We start from the raw sequence: 26,812 nt of genomic DNA, 5'->3' as shown, positions 1-26,812 counted from the left end.
TAACTTGCAACGTTTGGGACAGAGGAGAATGAAGGAGAAGACTGTTTTGAGCTGCTTCATTTGGTTAGGAACCTGAAGAATGTTCCATATTTGACTAAACAATAATGCAAAAAGTGCCCCTTTAAATTCATACAGATTTAAACCCAAAACTTAAAATTTATACTCCACACAATTTCAATTGCATCATGCACATTTGGCATTAAAAATACATTTAAATTATACATGATGGCATAAATAGCAAGTCTAAAGGAAAATTTAGACTAATGCAATATAATTTTATATTATATTCTACTCAAATCCAGAACATGAGGTTAAATATTTGAACTTCAATATATATTCTCAAATAAAGTGATGCAGGAATCCTACAAAACATCGAATTTGCAATACCTAATGATTTATTTGATGCCAAAATAGAAAGAATAAAATTAATCTTTCTAATTTAACATGTACACCATATACTTTTTCATTCATTCTACTTTTATTTCACTCCAAAATATATCATTGAGTGTTTAAGATGAACTATTCAACTCTTCTGCTTATAAAGAAGTAAACAGTAGGCATGCTCCCGAGGACTGCAATCTAAGTTGCAAACGATAGAAATAACCTAAATAAAAAGTCAAATAATAAGAAACAAAACATTGATTTTCTCCACCGTAGCTGGATCTGAAAAACTGACTCAAGCACAAAATATAAAAAAGAAATGAAACAACCGTTTTGGTGGTTTAAACAGAAAGCATCACAAAATAAGATGTCAAAAACGCATCTTCCACAAAATAACCAGTCATGCCACTTGGTAATTCTCTGTGAAAAGCTGCGTTCTCTGAGAATGCTTAGGAGGAGGTCCACCTCTCAGTGGTAAGATATTGAGAACCTGCAAAATTCATAAACAAATATCTCTCACACATGCACACACGCACAAAGAGAAATTAATTAAAGGGAAAAAAAAAAACACTCATTATAAAATAGCAGCAGAAATAAATGGGCAATGATGGGCAAATAAGATGAGCAGAAATAAATGCATTAAAATCCTCTTGTTTTTCCAAGGACTCAGGATTTCGATGCAAGTTTTAAAGGATTCAAGCTATAACTGTAAACGACAACATTCATGAGGACTTCCACAGTACCTAGCAAGTAACTAGCACTTTCAGAGCAAATTATCTCAAATCCTGGATGAGAAACACTTCTTATAATCAATTAATCATACAGCATAATATCAAGTTCTGTCTTCCACTTTTCATAATACATAAATTAGGTATAGAACCATAATGTTGTATCTAGAGATATTATCTTTTAAAAACATTTTCCCAGTGGAAAAGGTGGGGAATATGATCATACAATCTGAGGTTGCATGTAATCCCAGCTGGCCTAAATTCCCAGTCACTTACTCAAGAGTCTATCTTACCACCCTACCACAACATTGACTATATCAGAGACTAGTCAAACAGTTTTCACAGTGCAAAAGTTTAAGCTTGGTGTTTGGGAAACATACACCCATTGATTACAGCAGCTTCAGTCAAACAATTGAGAGGAAGAGTCTGTAAATTTTAACTATGGTAAGCTGCAACCTATTTGCTCACAATTTAACTTGGAAACATGCTAGTAGGGGCAATAACCTTATGGCCATTATACTCCACCACGGACAGTATTCAACAAATATAATTCTCAAAAGTCCAATTAGGTGAGGTCAGCAATGCGAATTCTTTTTCCCCAGTCTCTCCCTTATAGGGCAACATCATCAAAAGGACAAGTCAACAACCAACCAAAAAGGGGAAAGAGAATTTCATAGAATCGCATCAAATTCCACTTTTTCCCAAAATTTAATACCACACCTCTCAAAGAGAGAAGACCCTCAAAAGAGAAAATACACAAGTTTTCAGAAACAAATAGGTAAAACCAATTCAATGTTGAGAATAAGGTCATTAGCAAGCCGTTGATGTCACCAGCATGACCTAATTTACCATTCATTAGCTCTAAGCAACAAAAGAAAACAATTTGTCGATAGTACTCGGGAAAAAAATAAATTATTAGTGATGACATGAGCACGAGGCCACAAGTAATTACTACTTCCACCAATACCAGTAATGAAGTTTTCTAGCATGTTCCCATTACTTCATTCGACTCATTTGATAATTTCAGTGCCTTGCCTCCTAAACAGTGAATGTGTAGAAGAACTTTGTTGGAAAACCAAAAACCAGGCCAACCATTCTTCTTTCTGGTTCAGTTTTCAGATTAAAATTCAGTTTTATGGAACTGAAAACCAAATTAACAAAATAATATTTATTTGTAGTAGACCATTACACACTTATTTACATTATATCTATTATTTATATACTATTGACTTCATTTGTTCTCCTAAAAAAATCACTTCTTTTTTATTCAAAAAAATAATTTATTATTGGTTTCTTTTTACTAAAACAATAACATATTTATAAAACTTTTATTTACTACAAAATAGGCAACTGCTTAGTTTGGGCAGTTTGAGAATAATTAACTTTGAATGCGGAGTGGTATGTACAATGGAACTGCACACATAAATTCTGACCACCACAGTTCACCCCCCAAAGTTTTCCATCCCTGCTTGTTGGACCAAAATGCCCCATGTGCTATTGCAATGACACATGTTATTAAATTGTGTCCAATATGTTAAAATAAATGAACACCAATAATTAAGGGACTGTTTCGTATTATGTGTTTCTTGTGTTCAGTTTTTGTTGCGGTCATAATTGTCAAGTCATGAAGTCAAAATCCCAATTTCGGGGATCAAATCAAATATTAAGATTTAAAATAAAGATTCAGTTTAAATTTCCAAAACTGATTCCAAATGACATGCATATACTCATGGTTAGAATCTTACGATTCGCAATTTGCCTTACGATTTGTACCAATTCCACATCATATTGATTAGAATTGTACTTAAGGAATCAGAAAACAACCAAATCGTTGTTGAATCTATTGATTCTCTCCAAATAAAATGAATCCATACAAATTGATCAATTCACACAATCCTGAACCTGTCATCAGATCAAGTGCAACCCAGTTTAACAGCCCCCTAAAACAACTTTCTCATTGCTTTCCTAGACAATTTCCTTCCATTCCTTCTTTACGTCAGTACGGTGCTGAAAACAAGGAGAAAACTGAACTTGTCTCCTATTGCCTCACAAACCATTCTCCACTCTTGGAGGAGTATAGTGTTTTGCCATTAAGGGGAAAAAATTTAAATGTATTTTGCTATTTTGTTGTATGTAATATCAGCATATGCATTCATTTGGAATCCATTTTGAAAATTTATACTGCAAATTTTAATTTGATTCTCCATTCCTAAAATTGGGATTTCAATTCACAATTCGTGATTTGACAACTATACATATACCAATATACATATAAAAAATAGTAAAATTGCATGTCATTTGGAATCCATTTTGAGAATTTGAACCGCAATTCGATTTGATTCTATCTAATAGAGGAAAACGCTCTTAATCGGGTGAATTGGCGAAAAAAGATTCATGTGGCTTACCCCACCTAGTGGGACTTAAGGCTGCTTGTTCTTCTTGTTGAATTTGATTTGAGTCTCAATTCCTAAAATGGGAATTTTGATTTCATGATTTGACAACTATGCATATACTATTATAATACAACAAAATAGCAAAATAAATTTAAATTTTAATAATTAAAACTCATCTCTCATATGTATCTCTAAAAAAAAGGGTAAGAATCCATAAAAATTGATAGAAGACTGATTTCTATGCTGTTTAAGGGAAAAAATCAAGAAAAAATAATAAATGACTGCACTTTTGGTATTTACCAACAATTAAAAAATATCATATTTCATGCATTTGCTTTCTCTAATTAAAAAGAAGTAGAACCAATAAACAATCAATGAACTACTTAACAAATCAACATTTGAATCGTAACAGTGCAACGAACCATGAGTACCACCTTAGCTGACCAGTGTTTTGTCCTTTCTCTCAATGGCAAAATAGTGTACTCCTCCAAGAGTGATGAATAATTTCGTAAAGGAAAAAGAAGACAAACTTTTGTTTTATAATCTTTCTTGAACAAATGTAGAGAAGGAATGGAAGACAATGATGTAAAAAAACAATAGAAATGTGTTGAGAGTTTAAACCAGTCGGGCCTAACTAGATTTAGAACAAAGATCAATTCATTAGATTTAGGGGGTGAATCCAGATTCCACAACAATTTGGTAGTTTTTTATTCTTTGGTAAGATTCATTTGATTGGTGTGGAATTGATGAGTCGTAAAATTCAAAGCATAAATCATAAGATTCTAACAATGGCTGCTGTACAGTTGCCCGAGACGTATTTGCCTTAGGAGATAATTTTCAATTTTGGCCACTAATTTTCAGTAAAAACCTGAATTTTATTTTCAGGTATTTTGGATAATTTAATATCTAACTAAATCATTGTATACACAATTTTTTACAAATAAAATCACAATAAAAAAATCAACATATAATTCAAAATAAAATAAGAAAAAAAATTTCTAAATTTCAAAAATTTTGAAAGAACAAGAAAAATTTCAAAAAAAAAATTCACATTTTTCAATCTTTATTATAGGACTTTTTTCTTTCCTACTAAAGCGTGAATTAAAAAAATATAATTATTACAATTTTTTTCTGGATAAAATAAAAGCTTATTAATATCTGAGCCAAAGTACAAGAGGTTTGAGGACAAGCTGTCCACATAGAACAGTGAACAAAGATCAAAAGACCAAAAAGATTACACGAGAGCTGCCCTCCAATTACTTTGACGATTGGACAGCATCCAAACCCTAAAAGAAACCAAAAGAATGGATCCAAAAAAGCCAAGAAAACTACTTTATCTCATAATGAATGTGAGCTAGATGAGCGTCCCTTAGTTCCTCACATTCCTTGAGCCAAAGAGTCCAAAATATTTAATAAAGATACCGTTAACTTTCTTAGTACTTGGTGTTGAAATATATTGGTTGATTATTCAAAAATCAAACCATTAAAACTGATTCACAGCCCTATCGAACACACATGCAAAAGGAGCTACGTGGTATCATCTTTTTGTTTTCTGTTCACAATTTTCATTGCATTATAGTGAAGAGAAAGAGGAGGTGACAACATATTTGTCTGTGTTGCTGGTTTTCAGTTTGTCCTTTCGGTTTTCAACTATTGCTACTAAAAACCAAATTGTTTTCAATTGTAATGGAAACATGCCGCCAAAAATACTTTAATATCTAGAATTCACTTTTTTTAGATTAAATAATTTTTCAATAAAAATAAAATAAAATTGCTATGAGAATTTAAAATAAAATTGAAAGGAGAATATATCTAAATCTTTACGAATTTTTTTGTTTCATTTGTTATGGAAACATGCTGCCACAATACTTTAATATCTAGAGATCACTTTTGTAAATTACATAATTTTTTAATAAAAAATAAAATAAAATTTCTGAGAGAATTCAAAATAAATTTAAAGTAAAATATACTTAAAATTTCAAAAAATTTTAAAATAATCCAAAAAATATTTTTCCATTTTCAATCTTCATATGAAATAGGATTATTGTCAGAGTATTAAAAGTGAGTTTAAGAATATAACAATGAAGTTAAATAATTATGATTAATATCTATTTTTATTATACTATCAACATTTTCTAATTTGCATTCTTTCACACTCTTATCATTTTAGCTATATTTATTAATTGTAATTTAATCAATGGACAAAAGTAACATGACTTCAATTAGATTTTCAATTAGTTACAGTTTTGGGAAATCTTAAAAACAGGGTAGGGTGCCAGTTCTTAGCTCTTAGTTTCTATTCCTAGTTTTTAGTTTTCATTTTCACAATTAATGGCATTTGGTAATGCCAATGACCCCTAAAATTATTCAAAATTTGAGATGTTCTAATGCTTGGAGTAAGAATTTGAAGTTTTGTATACCTTATAAAAATTACCTACAAGTGCATGGCACATGCTGCATATTAATTTGTCGAGGAAATGAAAACAGAACAGTTATAAATGGAAGGCACACAAACCTTGAGATCACTGAATGTACTGGTGGCGGTAAAACGCACAGAAATAGGAAAGAATGCAGATGAATCCGCCGGAGGAACAACAAATTCCATTGACCCACTGCCAATTATTGAAATAATAAAATTCAGACACCAAAGAATCATTTCTAACTAAATATTTCAATGAGCAAGAAGTTGAAATTTTGAAATAAGAGAGAAACAGATAATCATTCACTTACCTGCGATTAGAGTTATCAATGAGAAGTATTGACCACTCAAAAATGGAATTTCTAGAATCATACCTGCAATGACGATCATGAAAAAAAATTAAATGCTGATTCAAATATAACTAAAAAAGAAAAGGAAAAAGGTAAAACAGAAACAATGAAAGGGAGACATATATTTTGGAATTGTTCTATAGTGAAATCCTTGTATTAATGACAGATTAGAAAGTAAATAAGAATTTTTTAACATAAGAATTCATGATAAAACAATTTGATAACAGGTTAATATACAAGAAAATTTAGTATAGGGATTCATGATTTTAAAAAAATAATGGTACAATGGTAATTAGCATTTAATATTCACTAGTCCAATCACAGTTTCAAGTATGAGTCAAATATTCACTAATTATCACTCAATATTAGCATGTAATATTCACTATGAACATTTAATATTCACTAGTCCAATCACAGTTTCAAGTATGAGTCAAATATTCACTAATTATCACTCAGTATTAGCATGTAATATTCACTATGAACAATAATAGTATTCACTAGTTCCCCACATGAGTGAAATAGTGACTATCAGCATCCTTGTTACCATACTGATTTTGCAAAGCAAAGTTTGTAATGGAGGACAGCAAGCATGGTATTTAAATACATCAGGATCTAACTTAAACATAACCAGCTGCATCATCACATACTAAGGTCAACAAAAGGAAGGACAAGAACAAATTCCAGTTCACAACAATCAATAATACCTTTCAATAACCATTCAAAGCTTTAAAATGTGTATATGCACCATCACCACCACCACCCATCCCACCCCTTGGCCTCTCAAAAAACGAGTTAAAAATTCTCACCTCCATTCCCCATCAATCTGCCTGACATTTGGGGCTTCCCGGAGAGCTGGAAGAGGCACTGAAATCACGACATTCCGCAGATCAAACATTGATGAAGCCTCATACTCGATGCTGACATAAGTTTCATTCCCGGATACAGAGGGCCAGCAGTTGACTACAAAAAAGATTTTCAAATGAATATAAACAACTGATAAAAGTAAAGAGAAGTCCTTCCCAAAGAGGATATAAGAAATTTGGAGTGAAATCAAACCCACTTGTCAATGGCACGACTGACTCATCCACAGTCTGCATTCTCCACTTCAAAAGCCCAACACCGTCACCAGCTTGACCAATTGGAAAAGGCCTGTTTGGATCCTTGAGGCCTAGAATATTTTCATTGGAAAACAACTCCTTGTTAATGTTAGGATGGGTCTTGAATAAAATCCCTGAATTCCCTCTCGTCTCAACCTGAATTTAAGACAAAATAATAGGCATGCAATGAGAGAAAGTATTAAGCACGTCTTTAGTTTTCTACTAACACGAGGTCGCAAAAAATTATTCAACAAAACAAAACTTGCAAGACAGAAGCATATGTCATGAAGCCTCCAAAAATAGTACTACAAAATCAGCATTTCAACTTCTTAAAATAGCTAAAAGAATTAAAATAAAATTGAAGGAAAAAATTATTTAGCACCAAAATTATCTCCTTGTTTTAGACAAGTAATTCGCTTAATTGCTAATTATGCTCAGAATTATCAACATTATATTCAATTAGTATCGTTGCCTCAGTTTGCACTTACATTAACATGGGCAGAGCACATAATCTTTCATGGAATTTATATGAGCTTTACAAATGCAAGGAACAGAGAATAATGGCCATCCAGATGCTTGTGAATGCATTAATTTCCTTCACTGAATGCATTAATTTACAAGTGATAAACAGCCAGAAGGCAACACCACTGTGAACAAAATAGGACAGGTCCCAAAAATATGTATTTACTGAGTCAGTAAATGTACGTATCATTCCCTTTACTTCTCTTTTTTACCAACACCCCAACCCCCACCCCACCAAAAAAAAAGAAAATAAAATGGGGAAGGTGTAGTAAAGCTGGCAATATAATGAATTATGAGGGATGAGCAGCAGGAGAAGAAAAGATGAATTTTACAACAACTGCATCTGACAAAAGGTAGAGTTGGCTTTGTTTGATCATTTATGATCAAGGTGAATGGCCAACTAAATGAAAAGGAATCAGGTAGGAAGGACCTAAAGGCAAAGCCAAACCAAATGTAAGGAATTGTTCAAGATAAAAATATATAAATGAATAAACAAATTATGAGTAGCCAAACGTAAGAAACTGGGGTAAGGCTATGCAAATTTCAGTTTATTTTTCAAAGTTAGGACCAAATGGGAGGCGGAAAATGATATGTCTTTGTTTGTTCGTATGCAATAGGAATAATATGCTTTAGGTAGAGAGGACCTCAAAAAGGAGCAGCAGAATTAACAAAGTTCAAGACTAAGTCTGCCAGCTCTATCAAGGTAATCAGGAAAGAGTTGAGTTTATTTTTCCTCAAATAGGTTTTTATTTTATTGTTTTAAAATAAAAGGGGGCAGAAATGAATCTTCAAAGACTCTTCAAATATGCCATAAAAAGTAAGGGTCCTTGGGATTCATAAGATGCCTAAAAGAAAGTTTAAAATATAGTAAAACAAGAAAGAAAGCTTTCAACTTCATCCCCAAAACACATCAAGCATTTAGGTTCAAGCATTCCTTTTCCTACAAGCACTTCAACTGAACTAAGTTTGCATGTAATGCAATGCAAGCATGCAAATTGAATGATGCTTTCAAAATACCTCAAAAGGAACCTTTCCCACCCCCAAACCCAAATCCAACCAAAAATAAAACAAAATAAAATAAAAAGAGAAGTCCACAACCGGAGCTTGCTTAATGAGCAAAATATTTTACCAAGAATATTTGTTTATAACTTCATTTATCCTAATTTTTAACTTCCAATACATGCACACACACACCACACGCAGCACGGACGGGCATAATCAGGAATGGGAGAGACAGTACCTGAACTTGGATATATGCATCATCCTCATTAAGAATTTGGAGTGATAAGGTCCCTTGAACATCAAAGTTACTGACCCCACCATCCCGCTTCAGTGTCACATTAAGCTTCTCTTCAACAGTCAATGTGATTGGATCAGTCAGTGGTGGAGCGGCTGACCGAGGCCCGGCACTTGGTTTTGAATCCTCAATAATCACTTCACCTTCAGCTTTCAAAGATTCCAAAAACTGATTGGTTCTTTGTGTCTTACCAAGCTGCATTCCAAGACCTTTCGGAGGAGCAGTGGCAGATGCAGATGGACGACCTAAGGAGGCAAGCAGAGAAAAAAAAATCCAGCTGATACATAAATGTCATCCAAGTATCTAACAGAGACTACTGAACAATGGAATGTATGGGGGGAAAACAGCATAAATAAGTTGTTCTATGCGCTCAAATGATTTAACTCAAAAAAATATAGTAGTTTTTAAAGAAAAAAGATTGGAAGTGCGCATCTTATAAATAAAAATATAGATTTATAATCATTGTCTATTGTTGAGACTGAAATCAATCTCCCATTTAATGGAGCCTAATCAAGTTCAGTAAATTAAAAAATTACCTAAACATGGCCACCACAGCACAATTAAAGGTTAAACATATGCCCAGGAACAAGGCAACAAAAATGCAATTGCCTGAGCAAAGAAAGGAATATCATCAATCTACTCGTCAACCTTATATTCAATCCTGGTATTTGTCTAGGTTCCAACACAACCAACAAAAGCGTAAAAATACAGATCATGCATTCCATGTCACTGACACCATCAAATTCTTTTTCTCATGCGGCATTTGGTTCATGAATTCAACCAACAGGATGTCCTTGTCTATTCCTGGGTATTCCCATGTTGTTTCACATTTTACAAGGAATCCCAGTCCTGGAAATGGTACAAATTCCCACAAAGCTCTTCAACACCGGCATCCCCATTCCCATTTAATAGATGGGTATTCGGATTCCCAATATTTTAAAAATCCAAAAAAAAAAAAAAAATGCATGTTTATAACCTATTTCATTATCAATCTCACATCCTCTCTCTCCTCTCCTCCTCTCCATGATACTCTCTCATTGTCCCCTTATTTTAATTCTTTTTTTATATTATGTTTTTAATAAGTTGAGTAATTTTAATTTATTCTTTTATTAGTTAAAAACGTTGTGCAATGCTGTGTATTTCTTCTTTTGAGATCAATACTCATTCAACTTCACGATTTTTTGGGAAAACATAGTTATTTTATCACTATTCACAGGAATAAACCAAGCATGGAAATTCCACCTTCCTAGAAATATATAAATAATATGCTTCTACACCAAACGTGTGCACACCCTACATTCCTAGGAATCCTACTATCCAGGTATCATGTTTCCTGGGTCCAGGAATCACAATGCTGAAAAACATCTAAGATCCTGCACACCAAATGTCACATCAATACCCATAAAAGAACTAAAAGAAAAAACATCCACAACAATTAACAAAAGCACAAGTCACGCCATATTAGTTATTAGGCCCTTTTTGCATTAGATTTTCTGATTCTATTGCAGCATGGTTCACCAGTCTATAGAAATGCTTTTGATTGGATGCTCCCTTTTATAGAAATGCTTTGATTGCGAACTTGATATTTTTACAGATTTTTTCAGCAGTAAGTCTCAATGTCAGGCCAGTTCCAATGAGCCCAAATGGGTTTCAAGGAAAGATGGGAACTTCACTCTCAGCTCTTTCTATACGCACCTTAGTTCCCTGCCTGGCAGCAGCACTAACTTGAAGCTGATTTGGAAAATGGAAACCCCTTCAAAGGTTGCTTTTTCACAAGGGAACCTTCAGAGAAAAGGTCTCCCTCTTGTCAATAGATACTTTTTATGCTTGGAGCAGGAGGAATTGGTTGATCACGTAGTCCTGCATCGTTCTTGGACTAAGAAATTGTGGAACTTAGCCATCTCCACTGTCAATCAGAAATGGATCACTGCAGCTACACTGAGAGGTGAACTGTGGGCTTGAAAAGGGAGAAGATCTCTCTCCCTCATTCCCCTTCGTATTTTTTGGGCTGTGTGGACAGAAAGGAATGGAAGAGCTTTTAAAGGAATTCTCTCTCCTATTCAGGCTGTCATGGATCATTGAATTGCTATAATTTCTAGTTGGCATTATGGCTAGCTGAAAGGGACCCCTTTGTAATCCTTGATTTTCTTGACACTTTTTTCCAGTAAGGGATGTTTTCCCATTGTTTCTTTGTACTTGGGTGGCATCCCCTTGATGACTAATATATAATTTCTCTTTGCTGATCAAAAATTGGTTTAGAATTCTAGCCTTCTTTTATCATTCTCTCTCACTTTGTTCTTCTCCTTTCTCTCCTCCCACTCTTCTCTCCCATCCTCCTTTGCTGTTGCTGTTACATTGCCGTAGAGAATCAAATTTCATCCCTAGAATTTTTTCTAAGGGTCTTGATTGCTTTGTGAAATGTTTATTTACAAAGAAACCCCTTCAATAAAAGCCAATTCAGTTAGATCTTATTGAGTCACATATGGGTATAAAGGCCTCTTATCACAATAGGGAGAATGTCTGGCCGTTTCAAGCATGAGTTCCATTAGCCCAACAGAGCAGAGCCTCATTCAGATTAACTCATCCATGCCACTATGAGGCATTGGTTGGCTCACCTTATTCCCAAGTTGAGCATCACAGCAACCTTTGATGACACTAACTATTTTACGTACCAAATTAATCATTTGCCAATTAGTATGGCTCTCAACTCTGCTAAAGAGCTAGGACTTATTACCTTTGAAATATTTTAAAATCACAAAATGATTCCCAATAAAGATAGTCAACACCTAAAGCCCATGCTCCCAAGCCCCAAAAACCACCTATGCTGCCCTTTTTGCCTCTATCCTGGACCATAGATTTTAAAACTCTATTTGCTATGTTTCATCTTTATAATGTATACCCCAAGTGGGATTTACACCCACTGCACGCACATGAAAATATATGATATTTCTTGCAGTTCATAAGCATTCATTCAACATGGACATCAAACTCCAATAACAACATCAAAAAACAGTGACCAAAACCCCATTTTTTTTCCCCAGATTCAGTCATAAGTTCAAATCAAAGCTGCTGCAACCCACGTGAAATTAAAAGAACGTAGGTAACAGCGAGGCAGAAGAACCAGTGTAAGCCTTTAGGCTTGGTGTATGTTTTCAATCATAAGAGTTTGAGTGGTGACTGCTTAACAGATACTGCTTGTACCATCTATTTAACAAATTGAAGCACTTATGTAGAATACATATAAATGAATGGTCACAAACCTTTAGACTTGCTAGAGAAGGAGTCAACATCAGTGCTTAATCCAAACCCAGAACCACTTCCAAAACCACCTCCACCACTAGATATGCTCATATCACTAAAGGTACTCTCGATTCTACCAGAACCCATTGATTGGAGGGACATAAAGCCTCCTTTATCACCTCTATTCTTTTCAATCTGCAGAGCACATAAGCACAAAATTCATTGAACAATAGCTTCAGTAACCACGCAAAAGAAAAACAACATATGTGGGAAAAAAACAGAAGACTTGTCAGTCACTGAAAATACCTTGCTTTTGTCAATTTCACTAGCTTTGCGCTTCATAACGTCCTTGGTTTCATTGATCTTACTCTGCAGTACCAGTTTGTGCAATCTTTCTTCATGACTGTCCATCTCACAATACTGCTTAACTTGAGCTACTGTTACATTTTCCTTGTGACCCAGGGAGATGACTTCATCAAATGCAAAAATAAGTTCAAAAGCTGCCTTGCAAACACCGTCTTCATCTAGAGAGGGAGAATACTCAGGTACCTATGTATGCTTAAGGAATCAACCCAATAGATCTATGCACTATGTAAAATATGCATTTATTTTAACCAAACATTAGGAATGAAACACAACTCTGTCAAAAGTTCATACAAGTATCAATGTGACCATGCATGGAACAGCAAAAACAGTTCGACAAGAATGGATGCTAGAATATCCATCATGCTAACTACAAAAAGCCAGCTGCTAGTCTGCTTCTTGAATTCGTTCAAGATAAATGGATGCAAACAAAAGATAAACCTCAGTCTGAGAACACAAAAATACTAAACATGGTCCAATTACAGAAAGGATACAAGTTTTGACAGTAGCCTCAGAGTCTCCAAATCTTCAAGAATGTTACTTTGTTTATTTGTTACTACTAGCAAATATAAGGCTTCAATAGGCTGGTAAACATATCGCACATTTTCTGTCTCAACATATGTATGTTGTTTTCCAGTTCCTACCAACTTGGGGAAAGCTGCAAGAAGCCCCTCGATTCTTATACGAGACATGTCCACAAACTGCCTCGAAACAAGTGCTGCAAGTAACATTAAAAAAAACTGTTAAAGTTGGAGTTATAATACTACTAACAATCTGAAAACAACTCTGGAGAAACAAACAGAAGAACTTAACTATGCAAGTGGAAGGCTGATTTGGTTTGGAGGCATTTATATTTTTGGCTGCTCTTTGGTGGTCTGTTTTTGGTTTGTTTAGTAGAGCACAACTGGTTACTGGGCAAAGATATTGGAAGGCTTCATTAGACTAGCTTCTTTTCTTAGTTTCATCTCAACCAGGGTTGTTCAAATATTAGGATTCGCAACTTAATTCATACAATTCATATCAATTACACACCAAATCAATTTGAATCTCAATAGCGAATCCAAAGACAATAGAATTGTTACCGAATCTATCGATTCATCACGTGAATCTAATGAATCAATCTGAATCTATTGATTCACACAATTTCCAACGTATCATATCTTGACAAACCTGACCAATTTAAACCACAAAAACAACATTTCTTTCTTTTTTTGTTGCTTTTATTTTTACATGATTACCTTCAATTTCTGGTCTCTGACAGTTTTGTGTTAAAAAGGAGGAGAAAATAAAACTTTAGGTCTTGTGTTGCCTTAACAAAACCATTCTTCACTATAGGAGGAGTTAAGTTTTCTACCATTGAGAAAGGATGGAACACTCACTGCTAAGGCAGTACTTGTGCTTCATTGTGTTGTTAAGATTCAAAAGTTGGTTTTTTCAGTAGTTTGTTCAATTATTATCATTTTTTTAGGTTTATTATTATTATTATTATTATTATTATCCAAGAAATAATATACATGAAATATTATTTTTTTAATTATATATAAACAGAAAAATTCAATTAATTATTTTTTTTATTCCGTCCCTTAAACAACATAAAGTTCTTTTTTTTTTATAAATATTTTTCCTAATTCATTTTCATGCTTTTCATTTGTTTAGAGAAAGCATACACAAAAAAAAGATTTTTCCATTGTCCAAATTTAAATATATTTTACTATTTTCTTTTGTTGTTTTTAAATCAATATGCTTGTAAGTCAGAATTGGTTTTGGAAATTTGTATCGAATCTTACGATTAAATTCAATTCTTGATCCTCAATTCCTAAAATTGGAATTTCAATTCACGATTCGAATCTTGATTTGACAATTGTGCTTCTCACTTTGCTTTAGTAGGCTCCAGGAGGATATTTTTTTATCCTCAATTTCTTGTACTATTCCTTTTCTCTTAATATTATGAAAGTCAAAAGCGCCATAAGGTTGACATTACAGCATAACTAGTCATTATAGAGTTATAATCCACTGCATCAATAACCATAACAATTGGTATAAAGAATTTTATATTTCCTGCTTCACCCAATGCTTTATCCAATAAACAAAACATTATATCAGTAAGGGGGCGTTTGGCATCATTGTCAAAAATTAGAAAAACCAAAACCAAAAAACCAGAAACAAAAACTAAAACCTAGAAACCAGCAACCTGTTTGGTTAACATTTATAAGACTAATACAAATTAAAACTTAATTAAAAAATGTTCATTTTCATCTTTAAATCAAATAATATTATAGAAATATGATTAAAATAATAAAATCACAAATAATGCACATTGAAAAAAATTACTATAATAAAAATAAAATTTATAATAATTATTTTACTTAATTGTTCTACTTACAAATTTTACTTTACAATAAAAATTTTATTGGACATGGCAATTGAAAAATAGTGAAAGTATTTCGTAATTGGCTTTATTATTATTTTTTGAAATTTATATATATTTTTATTTTAATTATATTTAAATTCATATGATCAGTCAATTTTGATTTTAGTTTAAAAGTGTATAAAATGAATAATTTAATCCAAAAAAACTATTTCTGGATATTAAAACTTCTAGCAACAAGTTGTCAAAACAACTAAAAACCATGTGATCTCATTTTCAGTTTTTTGGCAAACAATTAAAAACTGGCAATAGAAACAAAAAACTAACATAAACAAACACGTTTTTATATTTTGTTTCTTCACTGTGGAGAAACAGAAAACAGCAACAATACCAAACAAACCCTAAATAAATGGTAAGAACCATGCAAATTCAATTCCTAGTTGGCAATTGGAAATACAAGAAACAATAAAATACACACCTTTTCCAGATTTACTTATAATAGAAGCTGCAAGAACAACCTATATCACAAAAAAAAAGAGATATTAAACAGCAAAGCAAATGCAAAACTAATAGCAAATAGAAAATGACAGGGAAAAAAGAAACGAAAAAATTAAAACTAAAAGACTTACAGCCAAAAAATTGATGACAAAGGTAAAGCCACGACAAACCAGACACCAAAATTACATGACTGTTAAACCTAAACCTTCATGAAGCATGATGGAATCACCTAAAGTATATTAGCCCTTACAAATAACCTCATTCACTCAAGAGTCAACAACAACACACTACAACATAAGGGATGGCTTCATCTATTAACCTCCCCATTCATCCCATAATGATATGGTCTAGGACTAGTATAATCTTTTTTTGGCTGAATTGGGAAGTACATCATTCATATTTCATTTTAAGTTCCATATAATTATTCTTTCTTGTTTATTAATATAAGGAATTCGTTGTTTACCTACAAGTGTTTAGGAGGCCAATGTTACTTTCAAAAATTCAGGGGTGTAAGTGTAATCTATTTAGACCTTATTATGATTAGAAAAATGGATGTTTTGTGTTATAACTTATATGTACCTTTTTTTGGGATTATTTACAATCTTTCTAGCAATATTTGTGGTCTTAAAGCCTGGACCAGCAAGTGTAATTAGGTTAACACACGCACGCACACAATGATGATGATGTTAATGATTAGAAGTCAAACAAATATTAAATAATAGCAAGATAAGATTTGATTCAATTAAAAAATTTTGAAGGGTTAGAGTTCAAGGTTTGATTTATTCATAAACATTGAATAAGAGCAAGAGGAATTTGATTCAATTAAGAATTCATTCAAGGTAAAGGAGTTCAAATTTTGAAATAAATATACGTAAACATACACATTTATGTGGAAGTTAAATAAGTTGATTGTATATATTTTATTTGTTCAGCTAAGGATCACAACAGTGGTGGTCATGTTGACAAGGCCCCTCCTTATCTATCATAAGATCTTTTGTTCTATTCTTACCAACAGCAAAATCATGATCTTTTTCTATAATAGTCTCAGTCAATCCATCCCACTCCCAGTCAACCCATCCCACTCCATGGATCTTCTCACGTTGGGACAAATTGTCTGAGTCTGGCCAGGTTGACTCTTGCTCATACCAACTCTAGTTTCACGATATCATCCAGACAGGTGAAATGAGGGATTCTTGTCCCTGGTTGGATGGGCCAGTCCAACTCAAGTTTTAAACCATGATGTTTGTAGCTTTTGGTTAAATTTGATCCTTAACCTAATCGTATCTTTAATAATGAATAATACAAAAACCCTACTCTAAAAAAAATAAACCACATTGAGCTTAAACCTTCATAATTAAAGGCCAAAAAAAACTAGAATTGATTTAGATCTTAGACCACCCAATTGTAGAGGCCAATGCTAGATGTCCAAGCCCAAACAGTGACGTTAGGTTTATAGGGTCACAAAGTATAAACAAGGTGACTCATCCTGTTATCATCCTCTATTCAAAGTTGATTTTACATATAATCACTACTCTAATATGATGTTATGTCATCAATCAATAGAATAAAAATTAGCTTTTCGAATCAATTTTTACAATTTTTCTTTGCCAAGTTTGTGATTTAATTTGCAATAAATATGTACAATTTTAAAAAGGTAAATCTACTTTTAATTCATTTTATGTGGAATTGGGTAAAAAAGAGTTTACATCAGGTATAGGAACACTTCAAGGCATCATCCCCTCTTCTTTTTTTTTAGCATTATTAATTATTTATCTAGTAACAGTACCCATCTTGCACACCCAAGTAGTCAATCGATAGATTCAATGTGGAGGATCCAGACATATGTTTAAGAACAGTGCATAATGGCCATATCAGATACTAATATCAGTGGCTTTCAAGACCATCAAAGAGTGATATCTCAAAAGCCTGTCAATTTTAAAACTGTATAGGCCGCCATGGTCTACCACAACACTAACGATTATTATGATTTATGGACCACTACAGGACACTGCAGTGCCAAATAAGCTGTTTTGCAATTTTTCACTATTTTTCCTATAGTAAATCTAGAAACTCAATTTTAAATTGGCTTGCTCTAATTAGAACTTGTTTTTAAATTTTTCATTATTTCACTTCATATTTTTTTGTATTTTTTTTATTACTAGCCTACAATAGATCCAATTTTTTCTCCCATTTAAGTAACATAAATATTTGCATTGTAATTTTCTTCAATTTTTTAAACATTTCTCTAAAACACTAATTTGGAGATAAAAAGAACTTCTACAGATATGCATAATGCAATATGGGGCTTGGGCTTATATGAAATTTGAAAATTCTACATGTTATTGTTCACTATCTTCACGATTAACATTAAATTCTATTTGCATCAATAAAGTAGCAAAAACTACTAAATACAAGCCTTCTTTTGCTAGTACCAACTAAAGAAATCAAGATAGCATTCAATACTTCTCTACATGTCATGTGTAGATTGATTAAATTTGAATAAAAATTATTAAGAAAAATTTTGGAATCAAAACATGTGGATATAAATGGTTTTAACAAGTTTGCTAACACAAGAAGTAAATTCACAAATGCAGTAACCATTAGCCATATGCACAGTGGCCACAACAATTACACTGCAACTATTGCGTTATACTAACTGCCATCATTTTTATAAACCACATATCCAGCTAGCAAAGCTCTTAACCCGTTGAAAGTTGATGGAAAAAGTTCGATTTAAATAAACACCAAATTTTTCTGGCAATATTCTAGCAGGAGTTAAACAATTACTAAGAGATTGGGATGGCCCAATATTACCTATGACTCAGAACTCTCCTGTTTGTACAGGATTGCAGTACAACATTTGTTTAAAAAATGTGGCATGTTAGGCTATCGTTATCTTAATAAAGAGATGAAAAAGGTTTAATGGCACTTATACAACAAAAACATCAACAAACCAAGCATAAGTCTCACTAGTTAGGGTCAGCTATATGAATTTTTTTCTGCCAATTTATGCAATCATGGGTAATTTCCTTCAGCAAATTCAAGACACCTAAATTCTTACTCACAATCTCATTCCAAGTTATTTTAGGTCTGCCTCTACCCCTTCTATTGCCACTCGTAATAATTAACTCACTCTTCATCAATGGTGCACTATTTGGCATACGTTGCATGTGTCCAAACCATCTAAGTCATCCCTCTCTTATTTTATCTTCCATAGAACCTATGCCTAACTTACCACAAATATGTTCATTCATTAATTTATTTTTAATGTTATATCACTCATCCATCTTAGCATTCTCATCTCGGCAACTTTTACTTTTTGGATATGTTGATTCGTAGTCGCCCAACATTCTGATCCATATAGCATAGTTAGTCATACAGTCGTTCGATAAAACTTTCCTTTTAGTTTTAAGGGTATTCTACGATCATACAGCATTCTCAAAGCGCTTCTCTATTTGAACTAACCTACCTTGACTCTACGCATTACATTTTCTTCAATTCCTCCTTTAACTTGCATAATAGATCCATGGCATCGAAATCTACTAGTGCTATAGATTTCTTTACTACCAAGTTTAACATTTTCCCCAATATTCCTCCTACTATGACTAAAATTGCATTTCATATATTACGTCTTATTTCTACTTATCCTAAAGCTTCTAGATTCTAAAACTTCTCTCCATAATTCTAACTTAGATTCTACTACACCCACCCCCCCCCAAAAAAAAATTTCATCAATCAAGACAATATCATCTGCAAACAACATACACCAGGGAACCTCATTTAAATAATCTTAGTAAGTTCATCCCTCACTATAGCAAAAAGATAAGGCATCAAAGCAAATCTTTGATACCTATTGTTATTAGAGAGGGAGGGCCTCAGATCAACAGTAAGGTTGATCCTTTATGAACGGTTGGTCATGGGTTCGAGTCCAAGAAAACAGTCTCTCTACATAAAAGTAGGGGTAAGGTTGCGTACACTGTGACAACCCTCCCCTTACCCTCGCGAAGCAAGGAGCCTTATGGCCGGGGTATGCCCTTTTTTTTTCACACTTATTGTTGTTAGAAATTCCCTATTCTCTCCACCTACGATCCTAACACAACTCATTATTCCATTGTGCATATCCTTAATGGCATCGATATACATACGCTTTCTCTAAGTCAATAAATATCATATTCAAGTCCCTTTTTTTCCTAAACTTTTCTATTAATCTTCTTAAAAGATATATAACTTCTATAGTAGATCACCCAAGCATAAAACCAAATTGATTTTTTGAGATCTTCGTTTCTAACCTTAATCTTTGCTCAACTACCCTTTCCCATAACTTCATTGTATAAAGAGAGATGATTATCCTTTGTTTTGTGGGAATTTAGAATATTACCTCACTCTTCACTATATATGATATGGTGAAACTTTTTTCAATTATATATCAATTATATTCTTTTTCAATCATTTCCATTCCAATTCTACTAATACTAACTAATACTAAATAATGATATATATATATATATATATATATAATTAAATATTAATATTAATTAAAAATCCGATTTATCAGATTCTGATATTATTGATCGATTTTGGTGCATATGCAGAAATCTTTTTATTGAATTTATTGTTAGAAAAAAAAGTAAAAAATTTCAATAATACAAGCATCATTAGTAATTAGCCCCTACTCCAAAATCTTTGGTCCATTTGAGCCCATCATCTTGTGACTAGGATGGCCCTTGTGGAGCCAAACTGTCAATGTAATCAGTGTTGTATTGCATTGCTTAGATCTCGTTATCTCCATTTGTGATTTTTATCCTCTTTTTTGAGTAATATTTGTATAAATTAATGTACAAAATAATGCACCCTATTAGCCCTTCCTAGAAATATAGCCATCATCGAGTCATATGACAGCCAAACAACACCAATAGTGCTTTGAAACAAACAGCATGACACATCATAATGAAAATTAATTTAACTTGTAGCCTAAACATAAATAGTAGTTGAATATATCATCATGTTACCATTTTGATTTATTCATGATTCCCTAAGGGCAAAAAATACAATACAAACAGAGGAAAATTATAAACAGGAAAAAAATTATAATTGGCAGCAACCAAACCCCATGTTTTGAATAACAAAAATTTTACATCTCATAATTTCCACAAAGAATTCAGCTGAAAGAATTCTAAAAATAAGAAATAAGCAAGAAGTTTACCATCTTGACCCAATTGCAATTCAGGAATCACCAACAGTAAGGCAGCAAGACAGGTGGCTTAAAGCCCCTAGAAGATAAAGATCGGTTATAATCCATGAAGAAAACATAAAGAAACAAAAAAAACAAAAAAAATCCAAAGATACCCAATGAAAAAATTTTGCACCCTCCTCTTACATCAAACCAATAAACACCATAAATAGAGTAAGATGAAAATGAATAGCACAGACAAGCTCAGCGCCGTTCGATGGCTACAATTCTTATTCAAATTACTGTTTTTGTGCATGTGATATTTGCACAATCACGGCTATGAATCCATTTTTTTTCTTCGAAAACATGCCAACAACGAGCCAGCAAAAGCAGAGCGCCCAAAATAGCAGGAAACCAAATAAACCAAGAGGAAAACGAAGAAAAAATCAGCAATGAATCACATTTTTGTATAAATTATCAGCAGTACTCCATAATTCTTTCGCAAATTAACATTTCAACTCTCATTTCCTGTTGGAACTCAGCAGCATCAAATTCATAACGGGCATAAGACGCATGGCAAAACCGAGATCTAAGAGGAGGAAGACGGAGATCTAAAGGGCTTGATCTAGATGAGATGTCGAATCCCTAATAAGGGTCGAAAGGAAGGAATACCGTGTTGGAAGGAATGAAGATTGAATAGAGAGAGCCATATCTAGGCTGTCCGCGTCTATGTTCGAACAGGATATGACCAGATCGAGGAGAGACAACACAGGTGGTTGAAATTGCAGGATAATGGTTATTTTAACAATTTGTAATGGAGATCGAAATGAAAGAGACAAGATCTCAGATCCAAAACCCCAAGTTTAATCGAGAAAAATTGACCCGACAGGGAAGAGATGAGGAGTTGCAATAGCATACCTAAGTGCAACAATTAAAGAGAAGGATTCGTTGCTCCTGTTCAGTGAGATCGGAAACCCTCGCTGGCGACGGAGGAGAAGGAAGAGTGGAGACGCAGCAAATGCTGGCTCACTGCGTGTCGCTGTGTTAAGTGGAAGAAAATCGAATGTTCAATATATCGGAGTGCGACGAAGAGGAGGAACTACCCGTTTTAGCCATTTTATTTTCTGTTATTTCTCTTTTCTCATTTGAAAAATATTAGGAAGAGAGAAAAGAAATATGAGCAATTGTTTTATTAATAAAAGTAAAATAAATAAATTAATATTTATATTAAATTAATTATTAAAATTTTAATTTTATGCATCCATATTATTTAATCTTGTTGTAAAAATAATAAAAGATAAAAAATATATATTAGCAAAATTAATAATAAATATAAAATTTTATCAAAAGTTGAAGTATGACACGACCACTGTTATTAAATCGAGAAAATATATCGATGCATATAGTCCCTCCACAATTACTGAGCATGTCCAATTTTATAAACTCACAAATACCATGATTGTAAAAGACGTAGCATCATTTAGTTATCCAATAAAATATAAATTATAAAAATAGTAGAAGGTAGCATTGTTTTGAAGAAGAAACATTTTATGGTTTGAAATTAAATTAAAACTTATATAGACAACTAAAAGAGCAATATCCAAACTTGATAAATAAGAAAACTTAATTAATATAAACTAAATTTTTTAATTAAAACAAATATAATTGTTGAAATTAGAATGAGGTATTTAATTAAATGATAATGCATATTTATCTCAACTACAAAATATATATTTTAAATTTGTAATATCAAATACTAGCAATCCCGCAAATGGTTTAAATTTTAAAAAGAAAAAATACCTAAATAAAGATAAGAGTGACATTGGGTAATGGACTAGCTGCAATATGTTATGAGTTACAAAAATTTGGTAAATATTAAATTATTAAATCAAATTATTTTTGTGTAACATTACAAACACATCACTCACATAATATATTTATATACAAAACTTTTATAGATTGGTGCAAATAGGTCATGTACCATACTTGAATTTTTATAAATGCTCTAAAAAGTTTGAGTCTAGTAAACTTCCATAAGAAGCGGCCCTAGTTCCACATCCACATAGATAAATGCATCAAATATGTAATTACAACTAAACATGTCACACCCCAAACCTATAGGGTCTAAGGTGCGACTTCCTATAATAATTGCACAAGTGACGTAAGAAATAGAAATAGCAAAAATAAATAAAACCTCATAAACTTTTGTATTAGAGTACTAAATAACCGCATTACAGGAATATCTCCAACATCAAAATTAACATTCTTAAAAATTTCAAAACATAAAAGCGTTTCCAGCTGGTACCTTACTAGTATTTATTTTAATTTGCTTGCTCTATTCCTGCCCATGTGTCTATTATGTTTGATTCTCAATACGCTTCTCAAAGCTGTGTATAAAGTAGGAGAATAAATGGATGAGACAATACTCAGTAAGTAAGAAATATTATATCAATATGTAGCTATGATGAGCTTTTTTGTACCATAATTCTATAACAGTTAACATTTAATATTATAGTTTCAAAACTGCATTGTAAAATTATAAAACATTTATAAATTTCTACATAAAATATGGATCATGTTTACCGCCATGGCAGGATTATGTGGTTCGAAAACTAGACTTAACCGACGTCCGACCAAACTAAGTCAAACTATAACTATAAATGATTTCCCTATTAAGTCATAATCCGTAACTAGGTGTGCACTCAGGAGAATCTATTGCTCTGAAAACCACTATGTAGAATAGTGTGGGTACACTTTCTGTAACTATAAACTATAAGTTACGATACCAAACATTTGTAACTCTATGATCTCTAAGTCGTAAGGGTTTTGAAACATACTAATATATAAATCATTCAATAAAAATAGTATCATAAAAATATCATCATTGCTCATTATTTCATGTTATGTACTTTAAAAAAAAAAGCTAATGACACATGATTTTCGTGCTGAAAACATTTATTTTCAATAGAACATCATAATGCTATAAATTACTTGAGAGAATTAAAATATTTTCTCTAAAAATAAACTCTGGTATATTTTATAAAAATTTGGCATAATCAAACTCACTTACCTTGATCTCCTCGGGAATTGAAAACTTTCTAGTAAATCCTTAACTTGTCACAAGATGACCACAAATCCATGATTTAGAAAATGAAATATAATTTCACTTTGAACCCCACTCAAGAGACTAATTTTTAAATTCAATTGTATTTAATAAACCGTTATTATAAAAATATGAGGCTTGTCTATAAATGATCTTCTTTTTAGGCTTGGAATTTAGAGAAAAATTTTGTATCTATACAACATCGTTTGGTCATAAAAATTGATTTTTGAAATTGACTTTCAGTTCTACTAATTGAATTGACATCCCAGAATTCAGCACTTACTATGAAAAATCAAAAAGTCATATCTCAAGTTTCAAAAATGTCACGCCTCGAACTCAGTAATGGAACCTAGGGGTGAATTAGTAACCTAACTTGTCTCTGTATCATACAAAATGTCATATACAGGACAATGAATGAAGGTCCGACCCCGTGGTGTTCCCAGGCACCCTATACACATCCATATAAAACAGAATATACGCAACGAAAGAAGGTCATTCTATACATAATATGTATCATACCAGAGTCTATACAAAAAGGAAATTCAGGTCCATAAGACAATACAAAACCCAGGTGTCAACCCAAAACCACAAAGGACCACCCGATACCATCCTAGTACTTACGCAAGTACTGTCCGCAGTACACTGACCACTATGCTCCCACACAAGGACGCTAGTTCTGGTTACCCGAAAGACCTGAAAAATATGTACGTACAGTAGGGGTGAGACACCTCTCAGTAAGGGAAATACAGGTTATATCGGTGTGTGGCATATGAGTGTTATCATGACATACTAACATGCATAATTCAACAGAAAAAACAGTCAAAATCAGTTCCACTATTTTCACAAAACAAGCAATACACTCTGGTGTCGTCACACCCTTCGGCTCGAAGCCGAACTGTCTGGTGGTATTTCACACCATTCGGTAAAAACCGGCAATTTGGTGATATTTCACACCCTTCGGAAAATGCCGGCAGTCTAGTGATATTTCACACCTTTCGGCAAACGTCGGTGCCCTTGGTAACCTGGCATAACATCAGCATTGAACCGGTGTAGATATGGTGTTCGCACACCCTTCAGATCAAAAGCCGGCCGATCTAGTGGTATTGCGCACTCTTCGACAAAAGCCAAATTTTCAAACCCAGAACAATTCGAAACCCCGTTCCTATTTCACCAAAATACAACTCATGCATGCTCACATAACCAAACAAAACCACACTCATTTGGTAATCCAAAATCATGATTTTCCAAACATATGTAGTTTAAATAAAGTCAAGGCACGGCCACCCCTATTACACAATATAAATCATCATATACATACGATTTTCCAACAAAACCAGGGATGCAACCCGTCGCCCCCTTTTTCCCAAAACTGTAAAATGAAAAACCCATAATTTTACCCGTCAGATTTTCCCAAATGAGTAATCAAAACACATACAAGACCGTGGACCACAGATCCACTGAGTTTGATTTCAAAAATAACCGATATAAACACAATTTCCCTTACCTTCCCCCAAACGGTAAATCCCGAACTCTAAGGCCCCTAAACAGCGAACCAAGTTCCAAAACCTACAATGTACAGTACATAATATACTCACGACTCCATTCTCTACAAAACTACTAGAACAGAAATGAAAATCAAGCTTTACCTCGATTTTGGGCTAAAACCCAAAAACACCCGAAACGAAGATCCGATCCATAGATATTATAGAGAATCCTTCCTTGATCCTCGTGGTAACTTCGGATCAACGATTCTCGCAACGAATGGTGAAGAAATCTAGAGAGATGGAGAGTAGGTTAAGTTTCTAGAGAGATAGAGAGAGAGAATGAGATTTCTTAGCTAAAAAGTAATGAAAATATCACTTTATAGCCCTTTGACTCTACCATCCTTGTCGACCTCGTCAATGAGGTCATATAGATAGCTCCTTAACGAGATGATGACCTCGTCGACGAGCCTGAGATTTCTGATTTTCCAAAACCCCTCGGCTTATCCTCGTCAACAAGCCTTTGAACCTCATCGACGAGAAATGTAAGGCCTTCGTCGACAAACTATGGCTTCGTCAACGAAGCATGTTTAATTACCATCTCGCCCCTCTCTTAATTAATTAAACCCATATATCACGGTTTAGGTTCTTACAACCTCCCCTCCTTACAAAAATTTCGTCCTCGAAATTTGCCATCTCTCATTCACAACTCAAACATACAATCAAATACATATACGCAATTCTAGAAAGAAACTGGCGACTACTAATACGCAGCCCCATCACAACACATACATACCCTCACTTATGGCGAAGGAATATCGTGGTTACATACACAATCGTCTCAGGAGTTCACAATACACACTCCCCAAGACCAACCACCTATTCCAATACAAGTAGGGTAACATACACAACTTAAAATATTTGTTGATACTTCTTGCGTATTTCCGTTTCTAGTTCCCAAGAAGCTTCCTCGACCTCGTGGTTCCGCCACAATACCTTCACTAATGGTATATCTTTGGTAAAAAGCTTCTGAACTTTACGGTCCAAAATCTGAACTGGTATCTCCTCATACACTAAATTATCCCCAATCTCCACATCCTCGTAGCTAATAACATTCGAAGGATCCAACACGTACCTTCTCAACATGGATACGTGAAACACGTCGTGGATTCTTGAGAGTGCTGAGGGTAGTGCAATCCTGTAGGCTATCAGACCCACTCACTCAAGAACCTCGAATGGTTCGATGTACCTCGGCTCAGCTTGCCCTTTTTCCCAAATCTTATCACCCCTTTCATCGAAGTGATTCTCAGAAATACCTTACCCCCCACCTCGAACTCTAATTCACGGCGGCGAACATCTGCGTAACTCTTCTACTGACTCTGAGCTAATTTAATCCTCTCCC

General features: G+C 33.4%; 1 protein-coding gene across 1 annotated transcript; it reads right to left on the bottom strand.

Moving 5' to 3' along the window:
* Window positions 1-459: 459 nt before the first annotated feature.
* Window positions 460-21,985, bottom strand: LOC131163866 (coatomer subunit delta). Its single transcript, XM_058120672.1, has 12 exons — window positions 21,745-21,985; window positions 20,860-20,926; window positions 15,637-15,676; window positions 13,285-13,508; window positions 12,734-12,976; window positions 12,448-12,622; window positions 9,131-9,432; window positions 7,332-7,524; window positions 7,078-7,231; window positions 6,233-6,295; window positions 6,018-6,114; window positions 460-871 (listed from the first exon to the last, which is right to left on the bottom strand). The coding sequence occupies exons 2-12, from the start codon at window positions 20,860-20,862 to the stop codon at window positions 782-784; spliced, it is 1,584 nt and encodes a 527-aa protein (XP_057976655.1). The 5' UTR covers window positions 20,863-20,926; window positions 21,745-21,985; the 3' UTR covers window positions 460-781.
* Window positions 21,986-26,812: the final 4,827 nt, after the last annotated feature.

Source organism: Malania oleifera, chromosome 9 (assembly GCF_029873635.1).
Source record: "Malania oleifera isolate guangnan ecotype guangnan chromosome 9, ASM2987363v1, whole genome shotgun sequence".
NCBI lineage: Eukaryota > Viridiplantae > Streptophyta > Magnoliopsida > Santalales > Ximeniaceae > Malania > Malania oleifera.
The sequence above is the reverse complement of the archived record's forward strand: the minus strand, read 5'-3'. Positions and strand labels throughout refer to the sequence as shown.

Coding starts and splice junctions, on each gene's coding strand:
- LOC131163866 (XM_058120672.1), bottom strand. Junction 13,509..15,636: donor TATAAGTAAATCTGGAAAAG/GTGTGTATTTTA, acceptor TGTTACTTGCAG/CACTTGTTTCGAGGCAGTTT. Junction 7,232..7,331: donor GTCAGTCGTGCCATTGACAA/GTGGGTTTGATT, acceptor TCTTTTTTGTAG/TCAACTGCTGGCCCTCTGTA.